This window comes from Triplophysa rosa, linkage group LG5 (assembly GCF_024868665.1).
Source record: "Triplophysa rosa linkage group LG5, Trosa_1v2, whole genome shotgun sequence".
In the NCBI taxonomy this organism is placed as follows: Eukaryota; Metazoa; Chordata; class Actinopteri; order Cypriniformes; family Nemacheilidae; genus Triplophysa; species Triplophysa rosa.
The window spans coordinates 19,071,697-19,099,243 of record NC_079894.1 but is presented as its reverse complement, the minus strand read 5'-3'; the positions used below and the strand labels follow the sequence as shown (position 1 = coordinate 19,099,243).

The following is a 27,547-nucleotide window of genomic DNA, read 5'->3' as shown; positions in this document are numbered from 1 at the left end:
TGACATATGGCTTCGGTAGTCACAGTTCCGTGCAAAGCCCCTATAGATCTCAGTGAAGCATTTCCCAACTTTGCCATGCAAATGTTCAGCCAGGATTGAGTTCTTAGATTTCGTGTAAGACGCAAATGAGGAAAGAGGGAAAAAAACGTTTCTGTTGGCTAGGAGCAGATTAAAAGGCCGTTGTCATCACCTCTGTCTTGTGTTTCTTTCAAACAGGGACATGGCGAGGATAGGCATCTCTTCGGCGGCACATAAGGACAAGATCCTCAGCAGCGCGCAGGGAATGTTGTCTCACATGCAACAAATACAAGACAGGATGGTTCCTGTCTGAACCCATGGGATAGAAACTCGAAACATGCTTTGGACTTTTTTTTATTTTGGTTTTTAAGAAAATCCATTTACCTCATCCATGCACTTTAAATTAAATTTTGGAAATGAATGAAAAAACAAACAAACAGAAAAAAAACGATTTCAGAGGAACGATACAGCACTTTTTTCTCAATAACGTCATCCCCGCCCGCCGAGAGTCAAACAGGATTGTCCCATGCTGTACTGATGCTCTGGAAATGTTTCAAGGAAGCTTTTGATCGGTTCCTTCATTTCAATGACACTATGAAGGAGTTTCTCTGTTCCTTTTTAATTGTTTTATTTTGTCTCTGTAAGTAAATGTATAAATAGTACTGGATTTTTCGTCCGCTCCTGCCATTTCACGGTCGCTCGGATTGTTATGCTCAAAATGGAGGCATCGACGCTAAAGATTTTACGCACTCTTTAACGCTCCTGTCCCGGGGATTTCTAAGAGGCATCCGTCTTCTCTCCGTCTCCAACGCAATGGAAGACGTCTCCGGGCTAGTTCTGGAAGACTTCCAGGTCTTCAGAATGGAATATCTCTCTCCACTCCACAATTCTCCACCCCGCTCCGCTTGGCTGGGAACTCACCGGTCGGAATAGAAAAGACCGCACTCCGTTTACATCCCTCTCTCTCCACCTTGGTCTCCACGGTCCCCTCTTACTTTTCCTCACTCTCTCGCTCCATCTACGTCTCTCCCTTTTCGTCTCCGGAGACCTGCAGCGGGCCATGAAATCAACACATGTCTCCCTTACTGGATGTTCCATCAGAGCTGAGCTAAGGTAAGCACGATGTAACAAGTCTGACTGAGTGTTTACGAGATCTGCTCTACTTCCTCCATGTCCCCTGCAGTTATTTATCCACTCATTAGGTGGGATTAGAACCAGCGCTGATGAATATGGGGGGATATACTGGCAAAGTTCAAAGCCGTTTGATGGGATGAGCTTGAAAATAAAAGCGAGCCAAAAATGTGAAATGTGTTTTTTTCCCATGATCCCCAGAAAGAGAACAAACAGTAATTTTAGTTTCCATACTCTGAGGATTACTTCAATTAATACTGTGTGTGTGTGTGTGTGTGTGTGTGCGCGCGCGTGCGTGCGTGCGTGTGTGTGTGTGTTTACGGCTTTGAATGCCCAAATCATTTTCTCATTTCTCACTTTTCTCTCTCTCTCTCTCTCTACAGAATCATCTTCATACATCTGCTTCTCAGTCAAACCCAGTGTGGGCGCACATCCGTTGCCGTTTCAATAACTCCATTTACCTGACGCTGGGACAAAGGACTTCAATTCCCATGATTCCTAGAATGGTTCCACTACGGGAAACGGAAAACAAATGACAAACAACCCGAGGAACGGCGAAGGGCCCTCAGAGATTCAATGAGAGATTATAATGAAAAATTTCATTTCCTCTCACTGGTGCCCTTATTCCTGACAGAGTATCTTCAAACGCTTTGTTCTCAGTGCAGCGAGTTCTTTTCTCGGTGAAGAATGACAGTTTGTTTTGAGATGCGCACATAAAGGACAAAAACAGATGATGGGAGCTAAACCTACAAAACTCTTGAGTCGTGGCTACTCGCTGGAGACCTGGAGTTGTTTGCAATATACGCTAAGACACTGCTGGTTGCTTTTTGCGGCAAGACTGGAGATTGTAACACAAATACGGCAGATTTATTTGGACTGCTCGACTCGAACGATTACGAGAAGATTTGATGCTAATTCGAAAGTGACCCGAAAGAGGAACGTGATTTGTACCCAAAATAAACCTATTACAGGAATGTTTATAGAAACGGAAAAAAAGGCTTTTCAACGTTTCAAGTGTGCTCTGTTACATGTCAGCTAGATTCATTCCGTCCGTTTTAAGACTTTATTCTGAGGTGGGAGGGGGGGTTCTTGTTGAGGCAGTAGAATATGAAATGCCTCTGACCTTGAAATACGTTTCATTCTTCCTCTTTGTTTTATCTTTTAATGTTCCCTCCTCACTGTTTGGTGTCAACCTTATAGGGTCTGTCCGGAATATGCAATGAATGTGAGAGGAGAGAAATGTAATAGAATGTACCGTGCCATGTCTCCTAATGTAGTTTATTCTGGAGAAATCCAACTAACAAATCGCTTTTCTCCGCCGTTCTAGCCATTTAAGTTTAACGTTGTGTATAACTGTCCATACTGTCATCATCTACATTTTTTATTTGATGAATTTAGGTACATGAAACATGTCATTTATTTATGGTCTTTTTTTATCTAGTTTGTAAATTGTAAAATAGAGCTATGAGAGAAATAAATGATTGCCAAGTGCATTGCAATTAACGTCTGACGTGATTTATGCCACTAATTTCGTTGAACGATCGCTCGCTAATTCTCCGAAGCGAATTGCTGGAAAGGTTAGCCGTCTGCCTCACCAACCGGTTATTTGGACGGGGCGTCCGATGAGGTATTCTCACGTGGAGAGAAACGAAACCCGTGTTTAAATCCACACAAAGTGCCAGGCGAGGGTGAGAGAGGACATTTGGCTCCGTGCGATGCTGGTCACATAGTTCTATTACATTCTGGCCGGTGTTGAAACGAAACGGTGGCTGGAGTCGAATCTCGTGGTATAAACAGGTTCGTCGGTCGTGCCAGCAGCATTCAGATCATTTCAGTTTTCTCTCCAAGCTTTTTTCTTCTCTCATCTCTCAGCCCGAGCTCGAAGAAAGTGTTTGTGCAAACGCATTCTCTGATTGTGGTTAAGAGCGCCTTGGCAGGGATAACCAACACATTAAAAGCGTATCAAAACTAAAAGGAAAAAATGAGAAAATTCTCCCCCGTAGAACAACTTCAACAATCAAACGGTATTATGATGAAGAGGGGGCGGCTCGTAAGCGCCTGCGTTTCGTCAGCCTTTCTTTTTTCCTTCCTTTCTCTTTTTTCTCCAAACTTTTTTCCTGTCCTTTCTGCACTTTGAATGGGCCGTAATACAGCCGCTTTGGCACCGTGCGCCTGCTTAATCAGTAAACATCTGTTTCCCACAGCCGTCCCAGTCGCGATGAGGCCTGATTGTGGAAAGCCTTTGATAAATAAAGGAGAGCTGAAAAACGGGGAGAACGCGTAATTTTAGAATCCAAGAAAACCCCGCCGTGAGCCAAGCAATGTTTTTCCTCTGACAATCATTCTAATGAGAGACGCATTCATTATGCATGTATTTAGACGCCCGTCACCCTTGAAAGAAAAAAGCGCTTAGAGGAATTAAACTCTGCGCAGGAAAGACTCACCAGGCTGAATTTGCTTGATATCTAATGAGCACGAGAATCGGCATTCCTGCAGGATGAGAACAGGAACTGGAGTGTTTTGATAGCTCTCAATGAGGTTTAACGGGAATGGTGTGGACCGGTGTTTAGAAACTAAGAGGGTGGTGAGAGACAGAGCGTGGCTGAGGACCCAGAAACAACTTACAGCTGCAGTCTCAGAGAGTTAGGCTACTCCACCGGCTCTGGAAATACTAGTTTAATCCGCAATCATAACCCTGAAATAGCATAATCATCCTCAGGAGCCATCGGGATATAAGCCAGGTCTTATATTTGTACGGATAGAATATTTGTATTGTAGTACTGCCCTCTTTTAGCGGTTTGATTTCAGTCTTCTGTTTTGTCAGTTCTTTCAGCAGTTTCCAACACATGGATTTAAAAAGCGAGGTAGAAAAATGTCAAACAAGGACACATGAACAGTTGAAATCTGGAGCAAATGACCTATATGTTAAAACTGGGGATCCAACGTATTAATTGATCAATTAACTATTAGGCTACTGAGTTTTTACTAGTTTTTCTGCAATGCTGTAAACTTACTCTAAAAGTTATAAAGAATTTGCAGTAAAATTTTACAATAAGGTTGTATTTGTTAGAATTAGTAAATGCATTAACTAACATGAACGAACAATGAGCAATAGAGCTTTTCAGCATTTATTAATCCTTGATAATATTAGTTAAGGTCTATATACAGTAATTGCTCATGGTTAGTTCACGGTGCATAGCAGCGGTCTCTCGGGTCTTGATGGTGGCTGCTGGGGACTTCAGCATTTCCATAATCAGCCTTAAGCTGTGTGAGACCTCTGGTCTATTAATCCTTAAACAAACAGCCTTCCGCGTGCGTACCGTTGTCATGACCTCCTCTTGAACTGTCTCTACATCATGAGCTTTCATGGCATTAATATTTAATATGTATTCTATTTATATTCTATTTATATTGTATCATTTTTGAATTTTCTTGGTAATAGAGATATTGAGGATGTATTTTCATACAATTATTCTACATCATGTAAAAAACGTTCCATGTAGATACAGTCAATCACAAAAATGACTTAAGCTGGGTTTTCACGTTCAATCAAATAACTGAGTATACCTAGCAAATCATGCTTACACCTTTTTTTAAAGAAACACTTGCCTACCCAAATTTCCTGTTTCAATTGAAAACAGAAAAAAATCATCCTCATCTCACAGGAATTCATAACTATTGACAAACATCTACATAAATGCATGAAAAAAGCCATCCTGAAGCCCCTCCCCTAACTCCACCCCTAAACCTAACATCAGTTGCGCTAAAGCAAATCGAATGCATAAATGAGATCGTATAAACTCATACAAATTAGTCACCTCATAAAATAATTACAAATTGCTGTGAGATTATGTTAAAATATCTCAGTACAAGAAGGAAAAGCTGTTTTAAAATCAAGGTAAATTCTTTACTAGTAAACAAGTCTAAAATCTTAGTTAGGAAAGGTAAGGTATTTTAGTTGTGTTCTTTGACCCTCACATTCTCAATATGTGGCACTGATTTCAACTTCATTTGATACTGGATTATGTTCAATACATTATCAACATGTCATGCCTATTAATATGTAAGGTGTATAAGTTTGAGTGATTGACTATGGCTGAGTGCACATGCTGTGGTGAGCTCCAAACAAACCTGCATGATTAATGAGAAAGAGATGACAATGGTAATGAGGTTTGCTTAACAGTGTCATACTCACCCACAGGCTTTTACCGCTATCACACATCTAGACAGAGAAAGCGGAGGGGGTTCAATGCAATTAAAATCTTTCATTTATTTTCTTTCCAACTGTCTCGTCACTACTGTCATTGAATTCTGTTTAGTCAGTGAGTCCAAACTTTGGCCAGTGTTTTCTTCCAAAAAAAAATGTAATTTGCCCGTCTTCCCTTAATGGTTCTTTTTACAGAGCTTTTTTTTTACCAGTTGTAACGCTGTAAAAGCGTTCCCCTGATGTTGTAACAAACTGTTTCTTTATTTGTATGTGGAGAGAATTCTTCATAGTGATCTCGTGGCTTTAAAGATTCAAACGACTAAAATACCAACACAATTTAGTATTAAATGCCTTTTGATAAATGCGTCTCTGCTTAAAACGAAGTCATTATTTATTCGAATACTTTTTTATGCCAATCAAGATGAGGCTTTCAAATCTGCTTGTTTTCCGCAGAAAAAATAACAGCATTAGTGAATGGCATTATGGTGAGAATTTTTGTTATTTTTGCGTGAAATATGTATTTAACAGACGTATACACTCTCCCTGTCTAGAATGTTCAGCCCAAATAGAAGTGATGAATCAGTCTGAGGGGTTAACAGGACCGCTCCTCTTCTACCATGGATACGGAGTACACGATACACAAATAGCATCGGGGACTCAGCAATGCTGCATTCGTCGTCCACACGCCAAGAGGAGTCCGGTGTTTCGATCAGTCTAAAACACTGCAGACACCAACGCAGCCAAAAAACAGTCAGTTTCATTTTTTCCCTTCCGTGAAAAGTATTTATGAGATTGTGTAAGAAAACCCAGCAGTATAAATCAGATCCGAGCAGGGGTTCGGGCCGAGCCAGCAATCTTGAAGTCCTCAACTTAGGAAAAGTTCAACAGATCCATCTTTATAAAGCAACAAAGCCCTGGAACCCTTTCAACCACAAAATGCGATAGAACACTTGTGTGATTCATCAGAAATGAGAGGTGGAGAAATTGATAGAGGGAGGGATAAATATTAACGGAGAGAAGAGAAGAGGAGGAAATGTTTGGACAAGGCGCTGAGCTTACTGCCTCGGTTTGCATGCGCGCACCGCAGGACAATCCATACAGACTGCCATGCCAAACGTACCCTGCGCCGAGCGCAAACACAGTTCTTTCGGGTTCACCGTGGTCCAAGACCAATAACCGTAGAGCTTTAGTATTTCTACAAAACTTTGTCAACTTGTGAAGTCGTCAGCCAGGGAAGCTTGTGAAATGGGATTTATGACCGAACGCAAAGGGACGAATATGCATGAAGAACATTTGACGTGGAATGAGTAATCCGCAGACCATCCTCATCATATCTAGCTTGTAGAACATCGCTCAATCAAAACATAAACACAACTTTCGAATGGTCTTTCCATTCTCTGTTATTTGTTTCGGAACGTCTTCCAAAAAGCGAGGCAGAAAGGAACAGAGGACGTTTGGAAGAGGCGCTGCAATGGTCTGGCCAGTGTCCATTTCTGACAGGGGGCAAACGGAGGGAGAGAGAGAGGGGGAATGAATGTGAGGGCGAGTCGGAGAGAGTGAGAGGTATGGAGAGGGATGCTGAGAGCCGTTCTGTTGAAACGTTCAGTGGTGGAGGGAAGCCATCTGCTGCATTACAACAACCTGCAGGAGAGAGAGAGAGGTGAAGGAGCTTAGCATAGTGCCTCAGGTAATGATCTCACTCAGGTTGGACTGAAACAAATGCACACGCTATTCTGCTACAGTGACTTCAATCTGCAACTGGACTTTTATGAACAGGTGACCGAGACGACAGCCAAAACGGCACACGCACACACAATGACTGAACGATGACCGCGTGCGTCCCAGAGGAATATTTTATTACGCGACTGCAAAAAATGACTTTCTTACTTAGTCTTTTTTTCTTGTTTCCCAGTAAAAATGTCTAAACATTCTTGAATCAAGATGCATTTTCTTGATGAGCAAACTGAGCTAAGAAAATAAGTCTTGTTTTTAGTCAAAAAATATGAAATTTCAGTGAATTTGTGCTTAAAACAAGCAAAAAATCTGCTAATGGGGTAAGAAGAAAAATAATCTTGAATTGAGTGACTATGAAAAAGGTAAACCTTAATTCAAGATTATTTTTCTTATGCATCTTGCATCTTGATTCAAGAATTTGTACACATTTTTTACTGGAAAACAAGACAAAAAGACAAGAAAGTAAGAAAGTCATTTTTTGCAGTGGGGAGATGTTCTCAACTTGGAGTATTGACTTCGTTTCAGATTCTTTTGGGTGAAATAAAAGTAGCAAACAAATGGGATGATCGTTGACATAGTGTAAGAGTGTACAAATAGCTGAGGAGAAAATAGATTTAGATAGAATTTGAGAAGAGATGGTTTTTGGTTTATATTGGAATATTCCAATATATTCCATTTGAATTGCTCCGATTTGCTAAGATCCCCAAATCTACAAAGTTGTATCTTTTTTTTAAAGACGCACACACGATGATATTTTCTTCTTTAAAGAATAATTCACCCAAATATGAAGATTCTGTCATACTTTTATGATCCCCATGCTATCCCAGATGTTTTCTAGTACAAATACTGTATCTAAAAATTCTTAAATCAAGATACTTGACAAGGAAAGTGACCAAAAATGTGTCTTGTTTTATGAAAGAAAAGATAAGATGGTATGTTTGAAACAAGCAAAAAAGCTGCCAATGGGGTAAGAAAATAAACTAGAACTTGTAAGTGCCTAATTCAAGTGCATTTTTCCAACCCCACTGGCAAATTTATTTAAGTCTTATATGTTCTTTCATGAAACAAGAAAAAATATCTTTGGCGATTTTCCGTGTCATGTAAACGTCCTAATTTAGGAATTTTTAGTGTTTGTACTCGAAAACAAGACAAAGGTCATTTATTTTTGTAAACAGTGCTCGAAATGGTCAAACCCCCAAAAGCACATCCATCCATTATAGAAGTAATTCAAATGACACGGGTGGGTTATAAATATCTTCTAAATCGAAACAACAAGTTTCTGAGAGAAAATGATTAACATATTAAGCTTTTTAAGCGAACATGACCTTGTGTATCAATGTTAACAAACAGCGCTAACAAAAGAGCGCTACATTCAAAAATGGCGGCACAGCGCTAGCTTTGAATCTCATTGGTTCTCGCATGTCTCGTGATTCTCATGTGCCCTTAAGAAGTTCTCGATTTTCTCTCTGTGTAATCTCTCATTATTAACTTGAAGAGATCATTCTGGAGATCTCATTTGTGATTGCTCTTTCATATGAGAAGCCTCAAAAGAAAAAGCGAATTATGCCATCCTTTTGTCTGCTAATTACCTTCACAATGCTTTTTACTTATTAAAGCTGATAAATTGCTTAACAATGAGATCATTTGTTATTCGCTTCAGTAGAAATAGCCGCCCGTATCACAGCTCGACCTGCGTGTCAGCTGTATAAAAACGACATGGCACAGAATGCACAATCGACCGTGAAAAACACGAGATAAGGCCATTGTTTACAAAGAGAACGCTTTATTTGGAGTACATCATTGACATTCCCGTTCGGCGCAGGTAACAGATAATATGGAGCCAATTGCCTCGCTCTGAAACTGGCATAAATATTCACCAGCCCTGCCCGCACAAAACAAATTGATTCCACATTCAAGGTTACTGATAAGATAACATCCGTGAGTGAATACCAATCTACCTCCCATTGACTGAGCTGGGGCAGACTTCAGCTGGGTGGAGGTGGAGGGGGTCTGCAGACGTATGCTGTTGAATGATGAATGGTCCAATTGAGTCTGCGGATTTCCATTACTTTCTATCATCAAACGAAAGTTGCTGCGGAGTGCTGCTCTACATTTTAGTGTATGGAAAAGATTATGCATACAAAATGAGGGGAGAATTAACCCTCGCCAGCTACGTCTGAAGCCACAAGGCTGCCTGCTTGTCTTTATGCTTTTCTTTCTCCATTATTTTCCCTGACCATTCTCTAATAATGTCATCTAGCGATAAAATTGACTATCTTGAAATGCACGTTCCCGCTCCTCCTCCGTTTTGTCTTTTATGCTTGGCTCCAGACTTTACGCTTTCCGGTCGGTGTCCCGGGGGCCCGGACTAACTCCAATATGAGATATAAATATCCTCAGCATTTAATCTCGCTCACAGAGTCTTCTTCATGGCCTGAGGCTTCTCTCTGCTCCTCCACTTCTCCTGTGTTATTACTTCCAACTAGAGACCGAAGTTTGATGGACTAACTGACTGCTGTGCTGCGGGAAAGCATGTGAACATTTTGTACAGAATTTTTTAAATACTCATTGGCTACCTGTTTTTACCCCATACCTGGATGTGACATTACTCTCTTTTCAGAAAATAAGTCTGAAAAGCATGAGACTTCGACATCTTACTGCTGTCTATGAAAAACAATTGAGATATTAGGGAGATCTAGTTTGTGATTTCCTCTCTCTCTCTCTCTCTTGATAGATCGGTACCAGTGGCTTTGCTGACGGGATCGGCACGCAGACAGCCCGTTTTTTTTATCTCTTGCTCTTGTCCCTGATCCATCTCCACTGTCACACACGCTCCTGCTCGCCCTAATCACCGCCATCTGCGAGCGTGCACGAGAAACAGGAAGCAGCACTTGGACATGTGACCTTCTGCCGCCACTCGCCGGGTCTAATCAGCGCCCGTGTTATCAGCTGCTGGAGAGCGAGCGTGTGAATGGAGAGCATGCGATAAAGTGATTTCATCATGAGCGATGATGCTTTGATTGATGTGAATCAAATTTCATCATCTCAAATCTCTTAAAGGAGCCTTGCGGTCGTAAAGGTCAGCCGCTGGAACGGAGACAAGATGCATAACAATGAAACTGCTCGAAGAGGCCACTTAATTTAGATTCTCAGCACACCATATCAGCATGTTAAATGTTGATTTATTTTGCAATAGTGCAGGGTTTGAAAACTGTCAACATAAAATGGAATTCACAAGGTAGTTTACTTTTTATAATGGGATATTCTTGACTGTAAGTGGATATTCGAGAGGAAAAAATGGGAATAAAATTAAGCATTATAAAGATGGCAATCCATTGCAGAATGCAGAGAGACCCTATCTCTTTTAATACACATTTGTTAAAACTCACAAGGTTGCGATTTATAGTTGGAAAGTCATTTCAAAGCCAGAGGAAGTTGTTGCATTTTAATAAACATTTTGCAACTTTTTATTGCAGTTGTATGCACTGATAAATCATGCACAAAAATACCATACACATTTAAGATTTGGCTTTCATGTAAATTTGAATGCATCATTCAAAGGTTCAGTATATGACATTTAGTGGCATCTAGCGGTGAGGTTGCGAATTGCAACCAGCAGCTAACTCCACAGCTCCCTTTCAAAGCACAACGGCGGCTGAAACAGAATTAAGATGTCGTCACATTTTAACTTCTTTGCTGAAGGAGATAACGTATTTATGAAACGCGCTCTGTAGAGCAGTTTGTCCGTTTAGGGCTACAGTAGAAACAACATGGCGAATTCCATGTAAGGGGACCCGAGGTGTATGTAGATAGAAATAGCTCATTCAAGGTAATAAAAACATAACGCTTCATTACGTAAGGTCTTTATACACCTCAAGTTATGTATATCATATTGCATTTCTGTCAATAGATCCTCCAAAAAAATACACATTGGACCTTTAAGAATTTAAAGATCTTGTGACACCTGTGGTATATTTTACATCACAATTGTATTTTACTGTAAAAAACAGTGTGATCAATAAGTGACAGCAACATATATTCTTCCATCAACTGCAGTTTTTATAAATCAAAGCAACTTTCAACTAAAATTTATGGCAACCAATAATTTTTACAGTGTTATTTTATCTGCATGTTAATATCAATATTTGGGGTCAACTTTTCATGGTCTTAAATCAAATATTAATAACGTGGTAACATAAAAAACGACCTTTAAAATTCTTTACTGTATTTTTTACAAGCTTGTCAGCGTGCACAGCTCTCTTTTCCCCTGCTAAACAAACACATTGAACAGATTCACGTTGATATGTGCAGTTGTATCACAGAGTGCACGTTAAGCAGAAAAGGAGATGGTTTGTTAGTCTGCGGGCGGTCCGGTCAGGGGACAGCGGGAAGTCTCCGCACTCTGCATCTCACCAGCTCACTTAGACCTGCGAGTATTCACAAAGTTCTCATCCAAGGAAAACTGATTACAGATCTCGCTCTGGTTCTCTGCATTTCTCCGCCTCTGCCCACCACAATTACTCCCACCGCGCTATCTGAGGTAAAATCATACCTTTTGACACACGCTTTGCCCTGGTGAGAACTCAAAATAACATGCCACGATACAAACCAGACCAGCGTGCCGGAGAAAAAGGAAAGGGTGTGAAAAAGAACAGTCAAGAGGGATGGAAAAACTAAAAAGAAGGCCATGAGAGTGAATGGAGATGTGGAGACAGAAACAGAACGAATTAGAAGGTTAAAATCAATGGCTCTTTTACAAAGAGAATGGGAATGAAAGCGAGATCGTTGCTAAACGGTTGAAGATAACACCCAACGTTGAGCAGGCTTATAGATGTGTGTGTGGACCCTTGACTTAGCATGCACAGATAAAACTCCTGCTGATGGCTGCAGGGGTCTGATTTCCTTCATTCTGGTCTGGTAGCTCAGAGATGATGAGTTTGGCTCTCAGGTTGCCATGGATAGCCTTTCTGCATGGAGATTCTCCCTGGTTTTTGGCTCGAAACAGCATCTCAAAGGCCCAGTGTAGCAGGTTAGCTGTGCTGTGACATCTGACTCATCAATGACTCAGTGTCTCAGGTTATCACTCCAAAACTCACTTAACAGCGAAGATTCTAACATGGTTTTGCTTTCTTGCTACGATGTAGTGAGGATAGGAAACTACACAATGAGCTTTAGTATACAATGAGCTTGATAAATAATCAAAAGTTTCAGCTTTTTCCTGAGAAAAAGACAAAAGGCCTTAGTCATGTGTTTTCTTTAAAGCTTTAGAGAAGAGCTCAACAATATTCCAGTTACGCTGAAATGCAGCGCTATATGCAAGATGGCATGCAAAAGATTTCAATATGAATTCTATGAAAATGTCATCTGCTCACTTAGCTTCACACTGTCACTGCATTTTCTCAATGATGTATAGTAAGGTTGTCACAATTTCAGATTTTCACTACACGATTATCATGGCCAAAATCATTTATGGTAATGACTTGGATATCTGTTGAAATGTTGTTGTTTTTTTAAGAAAATAATGCTATTAGTCAAGTGTGTCTTTTTGGGCAATGATTCAAACAAAAAAGTGTAAGCAAGCAGAGAAAGAGAGTTTGTAACCACTGTGGCTCTTAAAGAGACAGTTCACCCAAAAATGACAATTCTGTCACCATTCACTCACCCTCAAGTTGTTCCAAACCTGTATACATTTCTTTGTTCTGTTGAACACAAAGAAAGATATTTGAAAGAATGTTAGCAATTTTCAGTTCTGGGACATCATTTACTACCACAGTAAAAAAATATATTGTATCATTCTTTTTGTTCTGTTGAACACAAAATAAGATATTTTGAAGAATTTAGGAAAGCAATCAATTTTGGGGTACCATTGACTTCCATTTGTTATTTTTCCTGCTGTGGTAGTACTAGTCAATGATGTCCCAGAACTGAAAACTGCTGACATTGTTCAAAATATCTTCCTTTGTGTTCAGCAGATTAAAGATCAATTTTACAGGTTTGGAACAACCTGAGGGTGAGTAACTAATGACAGAATTTTTATTTTTGGGTGAACTTTCCCTTTAAAGCAAAACTTGGTGCTAATACTATTAAGTCAAATTAACAACATATCAATAATATCATTTTTAATTGTGATTATTGCGAACACTGGTGTATAGTGAGACTCATAATGTCTGTTTATTTCTTTTAAGTGGTTTTGGGGCAAACATAGTTCATTAAGTTAACGCTCAAATGAAACAAAACTACATCTCAAACAAAGTAGAACTTCATCAATTCTGCCAAGCTTTGAAGCATCAACATCAGAGCAAAAAAAATCTCCTCTGGGCAAATCACTACGCCATGGTTCTGACTGTGATGTTGCTACTTCTTAAATATCTGAAGATTTTGAGAATTTTGATCTTTGCCAATTCAAAGTAATGGCGTTCATCTGCGTTGTTTGTTTGTTGTTTAAATCGACTTTAGCAGGAACCTTATTTGTATTCACGGTGCATATATTCATCAACGTGCTGCGCCCGGCTTCAATCAGTCTTGTGCGACCTGGTGTCTGTGTATAGACTGCGTGTGTGAGGACGTAAGCCTTGACTAATGGAAAAGAGAGTCGTGACAATAACGATTAGAGCTGCCCATGTCCCTAACGTATCTCTCACCCAACCAATACCAAATTAACAATAGTCTGGCAAATGTCCCTTGTTTTTTATCTGTCTGTCTATTATGTCTAGATTTCACACATTCTCACTTTTATTATTGTCCGTCCCTTTATATACCCCAAGTTTTTGGTGTGTGTACTGTATGTTAAAGCTAAAAATGTCCAAAGGGCGTCTGAAAATTGATTTTCTAGTCAAGCAGAAAGGCAAGACTCAAACTACAGTAATTCAAAAGGCATTACAGAGCTGGCATATCCTAACAGCTGCTGTCAAGAGACTGCCACCAGTAGCTCACAACACCCATCTCTCTGTCTTTTCAGCCCTTGTATTGCCCGATCCAAAGTCCCATTTCATTCTCCTCGCCTGCAGGAATGCAATTTAGTAGCCTTCAACAAAAAGTGGATTAGGTTTGGGAAGGAAACCCCAGTGTCTACACTGGCATCCCCTCCCACCCTTTAGGCTTGATTTTCTGCCTGATTGCAGCTCTCTGAATGAGCCAATGAATGAATAAATGTTTCAGAGAAGATGGGAGAGGAAGAAAGAGAGCAACCTTCGCTTTTTTTGCAATTTAAATGAAAGAATCACAGTCTGATAAAACAGTAGTGAAACGAGGAGCAGATTTTTGGACGGGTTGCTCATCCCGACCATAAGGTTTGAAATTTTCCTAAGACTGCTGAATGTTGAATGATTTTTTCTTTGAAACGTCAAAAAAATGATGCTTTGGTCTACAATGTACCAATTATACAAAAAACCTCACTGTCAGAACAACAAGAGCCTTCAACAAACATCATTTTCCCAGCATTTGCATAAAGTAGGATCAATATTCCCGGGCGCGTGGAAACGACAAGCAAATCGCCTTCCGCTCTCCACTCTGAAATCTCATCCTTTACCCACAATGCAATGCATCTTTTGCATACCAGCCCCAGGCTGTGTGCAAACAAACATACACGTAAATACACTGAGAGACATTCAGAAACAGCTGCACCATATGAGGCCGGACTGCTGTGAGGCTTAAAGTGAAGCCTTCGGGTACGGGGTGCATCAGAGAGATACGGAGGGGTCGGCAGCTTTGAAGAGCTGATCTCTTTAACCACGTTAGACACAGCACTCTTTCATTCTGTCCATTTTATTATGACATCCTGGCACCATCGTTCTCTCTCTCTCTCTCTGTCTCTCAGTCCCGTCTCGGCATGTGATCCGAGCGCGTTCCATCTCCGTGCCAGATTCTTTCCGCTGCGGAGTCTGTGGGTTGATCCTTATGGATTGTGACGTGCGAGAACGATGTATGATCGTCCAGAGAAGAGCAGACCAGATTTCATCATGAGCATATTTTTGGGTGGGAAGATGGAATAAGATGAGTAGAGCTGCGGCACAATTGAGACGGTTAAAAAGGAAGCAGCAGTACATTTAAGTGTTAACTTCGTCTCAGATGTTTCTCTTAAAATGCCTTGTTGACATGACAATAATACAAGCTTTATAATAAACTTGTATGAAAGTATGAAATAGGTAACAAATAACACAATGAAATAAAGTGTGTTTCACTTTAATTATTACTTTTTCTTTATGAAGTTTAAAGTGCCGAATATGAGAAACACATTATTTTTTTACCATCGACGTTACTCACAAGAAAACAAAAAAATATTTTCAGACATTTATGTATTATGTATCTACATTTAAGGTAGTGGCATACTAACACTGAGCTCAAAATAACAGTTTAACATAACAGTTACTAAAAATGTGTAAAGCATTGATAAAACTAAATAAACACTGAAACATTGATGCTACATGAAAATAAATATTACCACAATAATTAGCACCACAGAATTGTACAAGAACTACAAAAAGGTCGGGCGAAACAACAATTTGTTATTCTGTGCAATTAAATGAAAAACACTAAAGTCCTTTTTGGAAAATTTGAAATAAACTTTTGTTTGCATACTTTGGTGTCCTGTCAAATCTGAGCATTGTTTGAGAATAATTTTTTTTGTTAAAAATGTATCGATAATATATATAAAACTTTCTCTCAGTATCTGAGACGCAGGAGACGTATGCAAAAGTCCACATTTATTTGTTGCTGTCTAGGAGCAACATCTGAGATATTAAAGAGATCTTATTCTTGATTTTCTCTCCTCTGGGCTTCTCCCCGTCTCTTCTCACATTGTTCTTTTTTCATCCTCAGATTAGTTTCTGTAAAAGGACCTCCTAATCTTCTAAATCTAAACATGTGGGATGCTGGTGGGGTGTCTTTACGGCACGGCCAGCCGTGCCCAAATGTGTGCTGACGAGCTGAAGGAGAAAAGGGAGATGTCTTTAAAAAGCTGCCCCTACTGCCCATTTCCATTTAAATGCATGGTGACCGGTGCCTGGCTTTAGGGGTTCCCACAGCAACACCGATTCGGAGCTGCACGGGACGATGACAAAGGCAGAGATTTGGAGTACTGACCCTGGGTGAAGGAAAGACAGACATTTTTGCAGTTGTTCTTTTCTTCCCAGTTGGGGTTGTTTGAGATTTTGACAACTCAATGAGCTCATGGAGGGGTCCGTCCGGCGAGGAGATGAGGCTGAAAAGTAAAGGCTTTCACTGTGGATTTCAGAGTGGCTCGTCCACTCCCCCTGACACGCGGCATTACTTCCGCTGCGGCTACCTGCGCTGACAACACACCATCTATACGATGAGAGATGCTGTCAACCGCACTTGCTCAATTATGTCAGAAAATCTGCATGTTCTGTGCAAAATGCGTTAAATATTTACAATGTGGGGGCAAAACTGCTCTTTTTTAATCTATTATGTCTTTAAGCATGTTATGCCATTATAGTTCCTTAGCTTACAGTGATAGTTCAACATCATGTAAGTTCAAAACCTGTATGACTTTCTTTCTTCTGTGAAGCACAAAAGAAGATATTTTGAGTAATGTCTCATTTGGCTTTGTGTCAATACAATGGAAGTCAAAGGGGTCCAATGTTGTTTGGTTATCAACATTCTTCAAAATATCTTCTTTTGTGTTCTTTAGAAGAAAGGATTTCATACAGGTTTGGAATGACATGAGCATGAGCATTTTTATTTTAAGGCGAACTTTAATTGGTAAATCAATTGGTAACAAGACCGATTTTATGGGTTTGGCAACACTGAAACTTAAATGTACTGTAAGTTGGTTTGGATAACAACGTTTGCAAAAAGCAGTTTGACAAAAGCAGTAATGCCGATGCACTGGATAGATACTGCGGCATTTTACTTTGCATAAATTAAAATGGTGTGATGTGTTCCCTTAATTAGAAGTAACACAATTATGCATTACTTAAAAGTAACACTGCCCATATAGAAACGCCTAGTCACTTTTTCTCTTTCAGTTAAGATCATCAAACCAGCATCACATGTAAGTAGTAAAATCATTCTAAGTGCTGACAACTGTAAAGCTCTGCACTTCTGGGATGCTCCTAAAGAAAGCTGTAAATTTGTGTCTGTGACGGGCCAAAACCCCTGCGTTACTCTTCTGTCCAGACTGATTCAGCATCCCTCACCATTTTCTGAACCATTACGCCACATACACTCAGACAAATGAAGGATGCTGCACTTTGATGACACTACAGAAATACCCATCACACACACACTAGACAGTAGCTTATCCAGAGCCCATTGGCACTAGACGGCCGTACGACACTCAGGGTGTCTCCCAGGGAGAAACTTTGTCATTTCTGGGGATTTTTTCCCTTTTCCTGGTTGAGAATGAGAATGGCAGTTCAGATGTGTTTCAATGCACAATGGAAAGGCTCAACATTAGGAAGCTCAATCATGTGGAACATCCCTTGCCTCTTTGCTGTGTGTGTAGATCACTGAGACTGTATCCACAGGCCTGAATTGTATGGATGAATGGCTCTACCTGAGTAGTAATTGACAGATTGATGGCACTTAAAAGGTGCTGACAGTGTGTGGATATGTGTGTTTGTGTGCCTGTGGGAAAAGTCACAGGTCACCGGGACAAGATACCAGCTGACCAGATAAAGTGCAGTGTGTTCGGCAGATCCTCCCACAATGCCTGGCTCTGACCTGAACACCTCATATTTCAGGAGAGAAATTCAACGAAGGCAAATCAGAGGTTGCAATCTTAATGAACATTGTCTTCAGAAGAGAATGAACTGCTTTGTGCAAGTACACGACTATAATTCAATGCAGAGCGACCTCTGACCTTCTGTAGTGGTGGTGAAATGAGAGATGAGAGCTCATTGCATGTAGAAGATTTGGGGTTCGACACCAGGAGAGTATAGTGCCCATCTGTCAGCAAATATCTATCAAACCCCTCTGTGTTTCTTGTTCATCACACACTAGTTTCTATTTAACAATTCAGCCTCATGCACTACCAAACATTAATACACAGCAGCATTATAAAAGAACAACTTCACACACATTTTACCTAGAATATAGATTTTACGATATACTTGAGAAATATAAATGTGAATGTTCATATAGACGGTTTCAGCGGCAACAACATAAACAAACATTATGTGGCCCAAACTTAACTTCCAGTAGACCTCCGCAAAGAATCAATAACTGTTGAGTAGGTTTAACTTAAGTCAATGCAATGATTTTCAATAAAATATTCATATTAATTAATATTAATATACATTCAATATAAAATAAATGGTTATATTATAACCAAACACAGACCGGAAGTTAACCTCGAGCAAGGTGTGTGTGACCATCTACAAATATGTACAGAAATATAAATACTGTATGTATGACCTAGGAGCTTAAGTGTCCATTAAAAACATAACTATGTCTGACAGGATAAAAAATACATATATTTTGAATATATTATTTTATAGATTTCACAGATGTGTTTCTACATCTTGTCAACACCATTAAATATTTTTGAAAACTAAATAAATGAGTTATCAGTCATAAATCAGTCCGCTTCAAGGGTCCTCTTTCCTTATTTTATCTACCATGAAGTCAACAAGGTCACACAAGCTCTGGTGAGTTTTTTTAATTTTTTTCGAGGGATTTTTATTATCAAGTGATTTAGATCATTTCCCAGTTTGAAGTAGATTGTCAGTTTATGTAGGTTGGTTGTGGCTACTGTATTTATGTATATCTGATCTATTTAAAAAATAAAAAAATGTCATTGTAAGATGTAACACCAAGATTTCCACAGTAAAATTGCAGTGTTAAAAAAGGTCAAATTAACACTCACAGTGTGTATAATCCACACTCTCAAAGTGTGGATTATATATACACTGTGAGCGTTAATTTGACCTTTTTTAACACTGGCGATTTTGCTGTGAAATGTGATGAATATTCAATAGATAAAATCACGGAGACATTTCTCAAAATATCTTTTGTTCCACAGGGAAAAGTCGTGCACGTTTTAAATGGCATGAGGGTGAATAAATCAACTTAATTCTTTATTTACATAAAATTGTTATATTTTTATATAGGCCTATGTTTTAAATTGTATGTATGAGTCAGTTATTCGCACAAGTTATTTTTAAAATTTCATATGCTTATATTTATTTTTCTAAGCCAACCTGCAGATAAACTTTTGACTGAATGTAGACTATATATCTGACATAAAATGACTTCCAGTACGTAAAAAAAAGACCTTCCATTAGGAATCACTTATGCTTCTCATTCTTTCTTTGACTCTCTGGTGGTCTAACATATACCTTGAATTCTTCCAATACCTCACAAGCATTTTCTGCGGTCATTACCCATATCGGCAGAATTGAAACTGTCCTTTTTTTTCTAAAAAAGTAAATAACATTTTCCCCAGAGCAGACCTATTATCTGTTTTCCCCTTCTGGCTCTGATTGCCCAGAACTAAAGTGATAGCGTGTCCTGAGGAGAATTTTCATCCTGTTGTCTGTGAAAGGCTGATTACTATTGTGACAGATGCCTTACACAGCTGCGACAGTGTAGCAGTTCCTCTGTGCAGACAGCTGAAAATGAACAGTTATTATTTACAATATGTATTGTAGACTTGTTCTCCCACTCTTTCCGCTGTTTTTCTCTCTCAGTCACTCACTGTTTCTTCATAAAGTTATGCGCATGAGAGACTGATAACTCATTCCTGCAAAGTATAATAACCGAAGCTCCTGCTCCACAGAGGGGCAGAAAGTAATTACTGACCTCCTATAGTCACACGCATACATGCACCGCTCCTCTTTTCCTCATTCTCAATGGCTGTTGGTTGTTTTTTTGGTCAGTGTGTGTGCGTGCGTTAACATACATCTTTCTGGAGTATTAAAATCATCAAATTCAATCCTTTAAACTGTGTTTATATACAAGCAAGATTTTTTATGCAAAAATGTGACAGTTCCAGATCCAGATCACACATATACAGTAGTCCAACATGCAACAGAGTAAACCATCTGTTTGTTTGTTTAATCTTATTTTACTCATTTACATGTCAAATGAAACTTTTATCACGATATTCACTGACTCTAGATCTGTCTTTTTTACTGTCACTTTGAGTCAGTCTCCTGAGCCCGTCACTGTAAACACCCCTCCCACCCGCTATGATGTGTCATTTCAGTCATCTACGCCATCTGTTTATTGCCATTCTCGATTACCCCATGTGAGTGCACGAAAAAGTGTGAGAGAATGAGAGAACAGGTGAAGCCAAACAGGTTAAGAACAGGTTGACTGCTTGAATGTCATCTTATAACCGGCGTTAGAATATTTATACCATGGTTCTTTCTGCTCCGCTATAATGACTCGATCCGCTTACGCTGTTGCAGCATGTTGCGCTGATACTGAAGAAGTTATTTGTCATGTGTCATTGTTTGGAGAGAGCGTCTTTGTGCACGGCCCCCGGAGTGTGAACAAAGCAAACAGGATGGGATTTCACACCAGCAGTGATCTTATACAAAGAAAGATTTCTTTTTTCATCATAATTAACTTGTGAATTAATATAATAATTAATAATAAAACATTATACGGTTTTATATTATAATACATTTTCATATAATTTAATTTAAATCTTTTATAAATAACATTTTGTATCCAACATTATAGGGAATATACTGTATAATGAGGAAAGAGAATGCACTGCATAACAGAAAACAAACACGAGAGAGAGAGAGAGAGAGACTCGGAGAAGTTAATCTGGAATGGTTTCTGTGCTTTCATTACTGGTAATAACCCTTCCTGCACTGTTGATCAGGCAAATTTGTCTGCGGGCCTTTTCTGACGCCCTTACACGTCACTCTTTCCTACACTCGCTCTTCATGCAGCGAAGCATTAAAAAGCCATTAAACTGTACTCATCTCACACAATGAAAAGATAGATATACAGAGAGAGAAAGAAAGAAGGAGAGAGAGAAAGAAATGCACTCCAAAAGTCAATTCAAATGATTTATAAGCTGCGTTTTGATCACTGGCTTGTTCCACCCTCTGGTTTTCAAGGACGTGGCTGCACTCAGATAGAAAAACAACTCAATACTGAAATGAAACAGTGTGGAATGATGTATCGTCATTAAGGGAGAGATGCATTATGCTGTAGGTACGCAGGACACTTAGTTCGCAACTCCGGCCCAAAAACAAGCACGCACTGGAAAAGACTGAAAAATTGGAAGATTACTGTAATGGGCTTATAGCGTTTTGAAGTCAGCATCGTCTTTCACAGACATTTAAAATACATTCTTGGTTGCCACTGAAATCCATTAGGCCCTTTGGAGAAGCATTACGCTGACTGTGTGTGGCGTGCTGTCATGGCTGCCGCCCCTTTAAGACACACCAGAGAGTATCCCAGAACCAGATTTTTCCTTTTGAATCTAATCCTCTGACAACACTAGACTAATAGCATGTCTGTGGGACTATGGGAACAACAAAGTTATTGATTGTTGGTACGAGGGAATGAACGCTATGCTACGAATGTGATAGCATCTCAACGGAGGGCTTCATCCTGACAGCAGGCTTAGTGTCAGCGTGTGATCATAGTTTACAAGGCACGTTTACAAGGTATATCTATGCTACAGGTGTCGTGGAGAGACACGGGAAGAGTTTAAAAAGTGTGTGTTTGTGTGTAGAGTGACAGGGGTATTAGCCTGCTAAGCCTCGGTGGCAGCGAATGGGCAGGGTACTTCACCACAGGTGTGATACATGGCTTTAAAGGCAGCCCAAGGCAAACACACACACATTTTACACATAAATAGGACTTCGGTATAATTTGATGATTCTTAAAGAAACAGTTCACTCAGAAAAAAATATACTCGCCCTAATGCCATCCCAGATGTATATTATCTCCGTTCTTTTTCTTTATATGAACAAATGCAAATGTCTTCTGAAGCCAAACAATACATTTGTGAGAGAAAACAGCTAATATTTTACGCTTATTTACAGCAAAAGTTAAATGGTGACACGTCGAGTACTTTAAATCTCATTTATTTTTATTCTTGTGTGTCTCGTAATTAGTCGTCATATTATGTTTCAACACGCATAAACCAAAAAATTGTTAAGTTAATGTTGTCCTGTCAATGTAGCTTTTATGGATTTGTTTTGGTTTCAGTTTCACTAAATAGGTTTTCTCAAATTCAAGTTATTGTTTGGCTTTAGTTGACTTTTATTAATCCACACAAGATGTCTGGATTACTTTTATGGTGGATGGATGGCTGGATGTGCTTTTTGGATCATCCTATGGGACCTATACATTACACACATGACATAAAGTAACAGATATTTTTACATAAGAAAAACTTTGCTTGTGTACGACTTAAAGGTCCAGTGTTTGAAATTTAGTGGCATCTAGCGGTGAGGTTGTGAATTGCAACCACTGATCTGTATAAATGACTGGATTGCACCTAGAACGGCAGGAGGTGAAGCAACCGGAAGCGATCGTGCCGCCATCTTGGTATGCCCAACTGACAGAGAGCGCTATTGACATTCAAAGTGATGATCTAAAATAACCCGTTTTTCAGCTTTTTAGGCGCGCAATAAAATTTGTGTTTAAATTAATTGTTACTTCTGATGTTTTTTTCCAATGTTTATGTTTATTTTGGGCAGAATAGCGACGTATAGAAATCTATGTATAGAAGGTGAGTGTGCATTGAATGCACACTGTTGTAATGGCACATGTGTAAATGTTTAGAAATAAAGCTTCATGACTTAAAGAACATATACAGCCGGTATTTATCTGTATTTAGATTTCAGAATAAGCACATTTGTCATATGTTGGGGTGTCTCGTGAGTCTGCTGATCTGATATGTGCGTTAACGTTACTCTAATTAGCTTTCCTGTAGCTCAGTGGTTAGAGCCAAGGTCGTGGGTTCGATCCCAGGGGACTGCACATACTTAGAAACAAAAATGTATAGGATAATGCAATGTAAGTCACTTTGGATAAACGCGTCTGCCAAATGCATAAATACAAATGTAAATGTTTAAAGGGGTCATATGGAGCGAACACGTGTTTTTCTGTGTCTTTGGTGTGTTATAATTTGCCCATGCATGTATTAGACACGTAAAATTGCAACATTTAAAGTGTTGGAACAAAAGATGCGTTCTATCTAAAGCGAATGCTCACCCAAGACCTGCCTGAAACGCCTCGTGTAACCACACCCCCACAAATCTACGTCAGTTTGTGGTATGAGTTGACTAAGACCGCCCAAATGTACACGCAAGTAAGGTGGGTGTACCTGTCAGTACAATTGCTTTGGAACCTGGTGTTTCAAATATGGTAAGAGGCGTTACATTTCCGTCACACGCTTGCAGTATTCGACCAATCACTACGCACTGGTTAACTGGCCAATCATAGCACACCACGCTTTTCAGAGCGATGATTTTTGTAAAAAATTTCAGGCGTTTCAGAGAGGCGGGGCAAAGAGGAGATACAAACAATCACGGTATGTGGAAAATACAGCGTTTTTGAACCTTAAATCGTGTATACACATTGGGGTGTATAAATTCCCGACTTTAAATAATTAACCACTTGCGTAAGACATTTGCGTGGTAAGAATTTACTGTGAGACTTTAGATTTAAAAACGGGCACTGGCAAGTTACTGTTTTATCATTTTGGGCATACCAACATGGCGGCGCGGTAGCTTCAGTGTAATGACGTCATGAGTAATCCAGTCATTTACATAGATCAGTGATTGCAACCAACAGCTCACTCCACCCCTCCCTTTTGAATCACTACGGAGGCTGACACAGGACAAAGATGTCATCATGTTTTGGCTTCTTTGCCAAAGGAGATACTGGCTGCGTCCGAAATCGCCTACTTCCATAGTAGGCGAAAATGAGTATGTGTCATGAATAGTATGTCCGAAACCTCAGTATGCAAAAAAACAGTAGGCGAGAAATACCCGGATGGTCTACTACTTCCGCCGAGATTCGGGAGTATGGATCGGATGGACACTTATCTATCCCATAATGCCACGGGAGCTGAGCAACGGTCAAATTTCAAAACTAAATCAAATAAATATAGCGGGAAACTTTAAGGCGGACGTCCGTTTTTAATGTAAGTGCCAATAAATGAATTTCTCATGACTAAATTATGTTTTTATCAACGTTCACGTGTAGGTTGTTGTTAATACGTCATAGGTCAAAGAGCATACGGGTCACATACCATATAACATGGCGGACGCAGTATGTCTGAAATGTATTCATACTACTCCCACTCATACTATATAGAACATACTGTTTTAATGGCCAATAGGTAGGTACTTACTTAAATTCAGTTAGTACTGTCACAGTATGCGATTTCGAACGCAGCCACTGTTTTATTTTTTCAAAACGCGCTCTGTAGAGCAGTTTGTCCAACCCTGCTCCTGGAGAGCTACGGTCCTGTAGACTGCAGCTCCAACCCTGTTTCAACACACATGTTTGTAATTATCAGGCAACCCTCAACACCTTGATTAGCTGCTTCAGCTGTGTTTGATTGGGGTTGGAGCTGAAATCTTCAGGATGGAAGCTCGCCAGGGGCAGGGTTGGAGACCCCTGGTTTAGGGCTACTGTAGAAACAACTTGGCAAATTTCATGAGGTCTATGTAGATAGAAATAGCTCATTCTAAGGTAATAAAAACATAACGCTTCATTATGTAAGGTCTTTATACACCTCTGAAGACATGGTTATGTATATTATATTGTATTTCTGTCAATAAATCCTCCAAAAAATTACACGCAGCACCTTTAAGAAAGGCAGACATATACTGTATTAGAAATAATTCTCATTTATTGGTGAACTTTTTCTTTAAAGCGAAACTGTCTGTTTTTTTGCACCACTAGATTCACCAAAAGGAATTACACAAAGCATGAAAACAGATTCCAAACCCTTTCTATGTTTTTATATCTTTAATAATTAACGCTCAAATATATTGCATTGCTATAACATGTAATGCTTGTTATAAGTATGAAAGAAAACTAATGAGTTTATACTTTTTTCAGATTTAAAGAAAATCCATCACATCAAACATTTGTATATTACCAATAACACATTGAAACAAATTTAACATACTCAAATAAATATCAAACTGTGGAGTGCAATAAACGAGGAGACAAAAACGAAGATGTGTCGGGTCCGCTTACTCTCCACTTTAATATAACTCTCACACCGAACAGCGAGTCAAGTAAAACCACAGCACACACATCACAAAACAGGAACAACACAACTAACTCCTCCCTCCCTTAAAGGTACAGTACCTTGGTGAATGTCTCCTTTCATATTACTTGTGGTTCGCCACACAGGCCCCCCCAGAATTCACCCCTAAAAACAGGCCAGACCGAACATATACCCCAAATAAAACATAGGTCTCCATGCATACTTGCAAAACAGAACAGCGTTTACAGTGTATATAAAAGTCAACGGAGAGGGGGGCGGATCAGGCGGCCATAACGGCTTCGCTTAGCAGGAGAGGGGCGAAGGGCCAGGGGCAGGGCAGGGGCCGAGGCTACCGCAGGGGGGTGCCCTCGCCGAGGAGGCTGGGCCAGCTGAAACGGCTTACCAATATCCACATGAGCAGGCTTGAGACGGTCTATCGCCACCCGCTCAGACCTGCCCCCCATATCCACAACAAAGTTCTTAGACCCTCCCACCAGGACGCGGAAGGGTCCATCGTAGGGGGGCCGCAGCGGGGTACGATGGCCATCGTGGCGGATGAAAACATACTTGGCCGACGGTAAATCCTTGGGCACGTAGGATTGGGGGAGGCCATGGTGAGTCGTGGGAATAGGAACAAAAGCATCGGCAATGTCCCGGGACACAGCCCGATGAGAGGCCACAGACCACTGGGCCGTGGCATCCGGAAGAAACTCCCCCGGAACGCGCAGAGGCTGGCCGTACACCAACTCGGCCGATGAGGCTTGCAGATCTTCTTTGGGGGCGGAGCGAAGGCCAAGCATGACCAATGGGAGGCGGTCAGCCCAGTCGCAGTTCGTAAGGCTGGCCCGTAGCGCGGCCTTCATGTCACGATGAAACCGCTCGCAAAGTCCATTGCTCTGTGGGTTATAGGCTGTGGTACGGTGGACCTTCACCCCCAAGACCTCGGCGACCGCAGTCCAAAGCTCCGATGTGAACTGCGGACCTCGGTCCGAGGTCAGACGGTGTACCGAAACGGGCCACCCAAGCCATAATGAACGCCCGGGCCACTTCAGCTGATGTAGTGGAGGACAGGGGAACCACTGCTGGCCACCTGGTGGTCCTGTCCACCATGGTGAGGAGGTAGGTGTAACCACGGAAGGGGGGTAAGGGGCCCACCAGGTCCACATTCACATGATCAAAACGTCTCTCTGGCACTTTGAAGGGTGCCAAGGGGGCTTTGGTATGACGAGTCACCTTTGCGCGCTGGCACGCCACACAGGCAGCAGCCCAGGCCCTGACGTCCCTCCGCAGGCCTGGCCAGACGAACTTGGCCCCCACCAGCTTGGTAGAGGCCTTCACCCCCGGGTGGGAAAGGCTGTGGATGGCGTCAAAAACCTTACGCCTCCAGCCAGCAGGTACCATAAGGCGCGGTTGGCCAGTGGAGACATCACAGAGGAGCGTAGCGTTGGCCGTGTCAAAAATCACATCCTCCATGAGCAACGCCGTGGGGGCTGTCCTATAGGCTTGCACCTCAGCGTCCGCGTTCTGATCCACCGCCATAGTAGCGTAGTCGAGGCCCAAGTGGACGGACCCAGCAACAGCCCGGGAGAGGCAGTCGGCTACGAAATTGTCTTTACCGGCCACGTGCTGAATGTCAGTAGTAAACTCGGAGATGGCAGAGAGCTGACGCTGCTGTCGACCAGACCATGGTTCCGAAGACTTGGCCATAGCAAACGTCAGCGGTTTGTAACATCCACCAACAGTCTGTAAGCGCAGAGGAAATCCGCCCCCAAGAGCGACGTAGATACGGCGGCCATTACGAAAGCCCAGCCGAAACGCCGCCCGCTGAAACACACTTCTACATACCTCGTGCCATAGGTACGAATGGGTGTGCCGTTGGTGGCGTCCATCGGGGGGCCATGCCCGCCAGCCATAGTGTCCACAGTCATCGCCGGCAGGATGCTGCGTTGAGCCCCAGAATCGACCAGCAGCCGCCGGCCAGACAAGGTGTCAGTGATGAATAACAGCTTGCAGTCACGGCCAACACCCATAGCTGTTAATGAGCGCCGGCCCTGGCTTTTCCCTGGGCTCTAAAACTGCAAGGCTGACGACACTGCTTGGCCTTGGCCCCAAACCTGGAATGGTAATAACACCACCCGTCCTCACGCTGTCGGCGAGCCGTCACGGCAGCTGCAGTGTCCAGGTCGTCCTCCGGGGGGCCAAGCGGGGCAAACGTGTGCTGGGGGGCAACAGCGCATGGACAAACTGCTGCCGGTTGGCGAGGAAAATCCTGTCCGCCTCCACAGCCAGTG

At 41.1% G+C, this 27,547-nt stretch overlaps 1 protein-coding gene across 2 annotated transcripts in view; it reads left to right on the top strand.

The window, feature by feature from the left end:
* epha4a (eph receptor A4a) overlaps positions 1-2,646 on the top strand; it is a 35,709-nt gene extending 33,063 nt beyond the window's left edge. For both annotated transcript variants that reach the window (XM_057333823.1, XM_057333824.1), the window contains exons 17-18: positions 217-1,131; positions 1,533-2,646. In XM_057333823.1, coding sequence (XP_057189806.1) covers positions 217-331 — 115 coding nt within the window. In that variant the 3' untranslated portion in view covers positions 332-1,131; positions 1,533-2,646. The remainder of the gene's footprint in view (positions 1-216; positions 1,132-1,532) is intronic.
* The last annotated feature ends 24,901 nt before the right edge of the window (positions 2,647-27,547 follow it).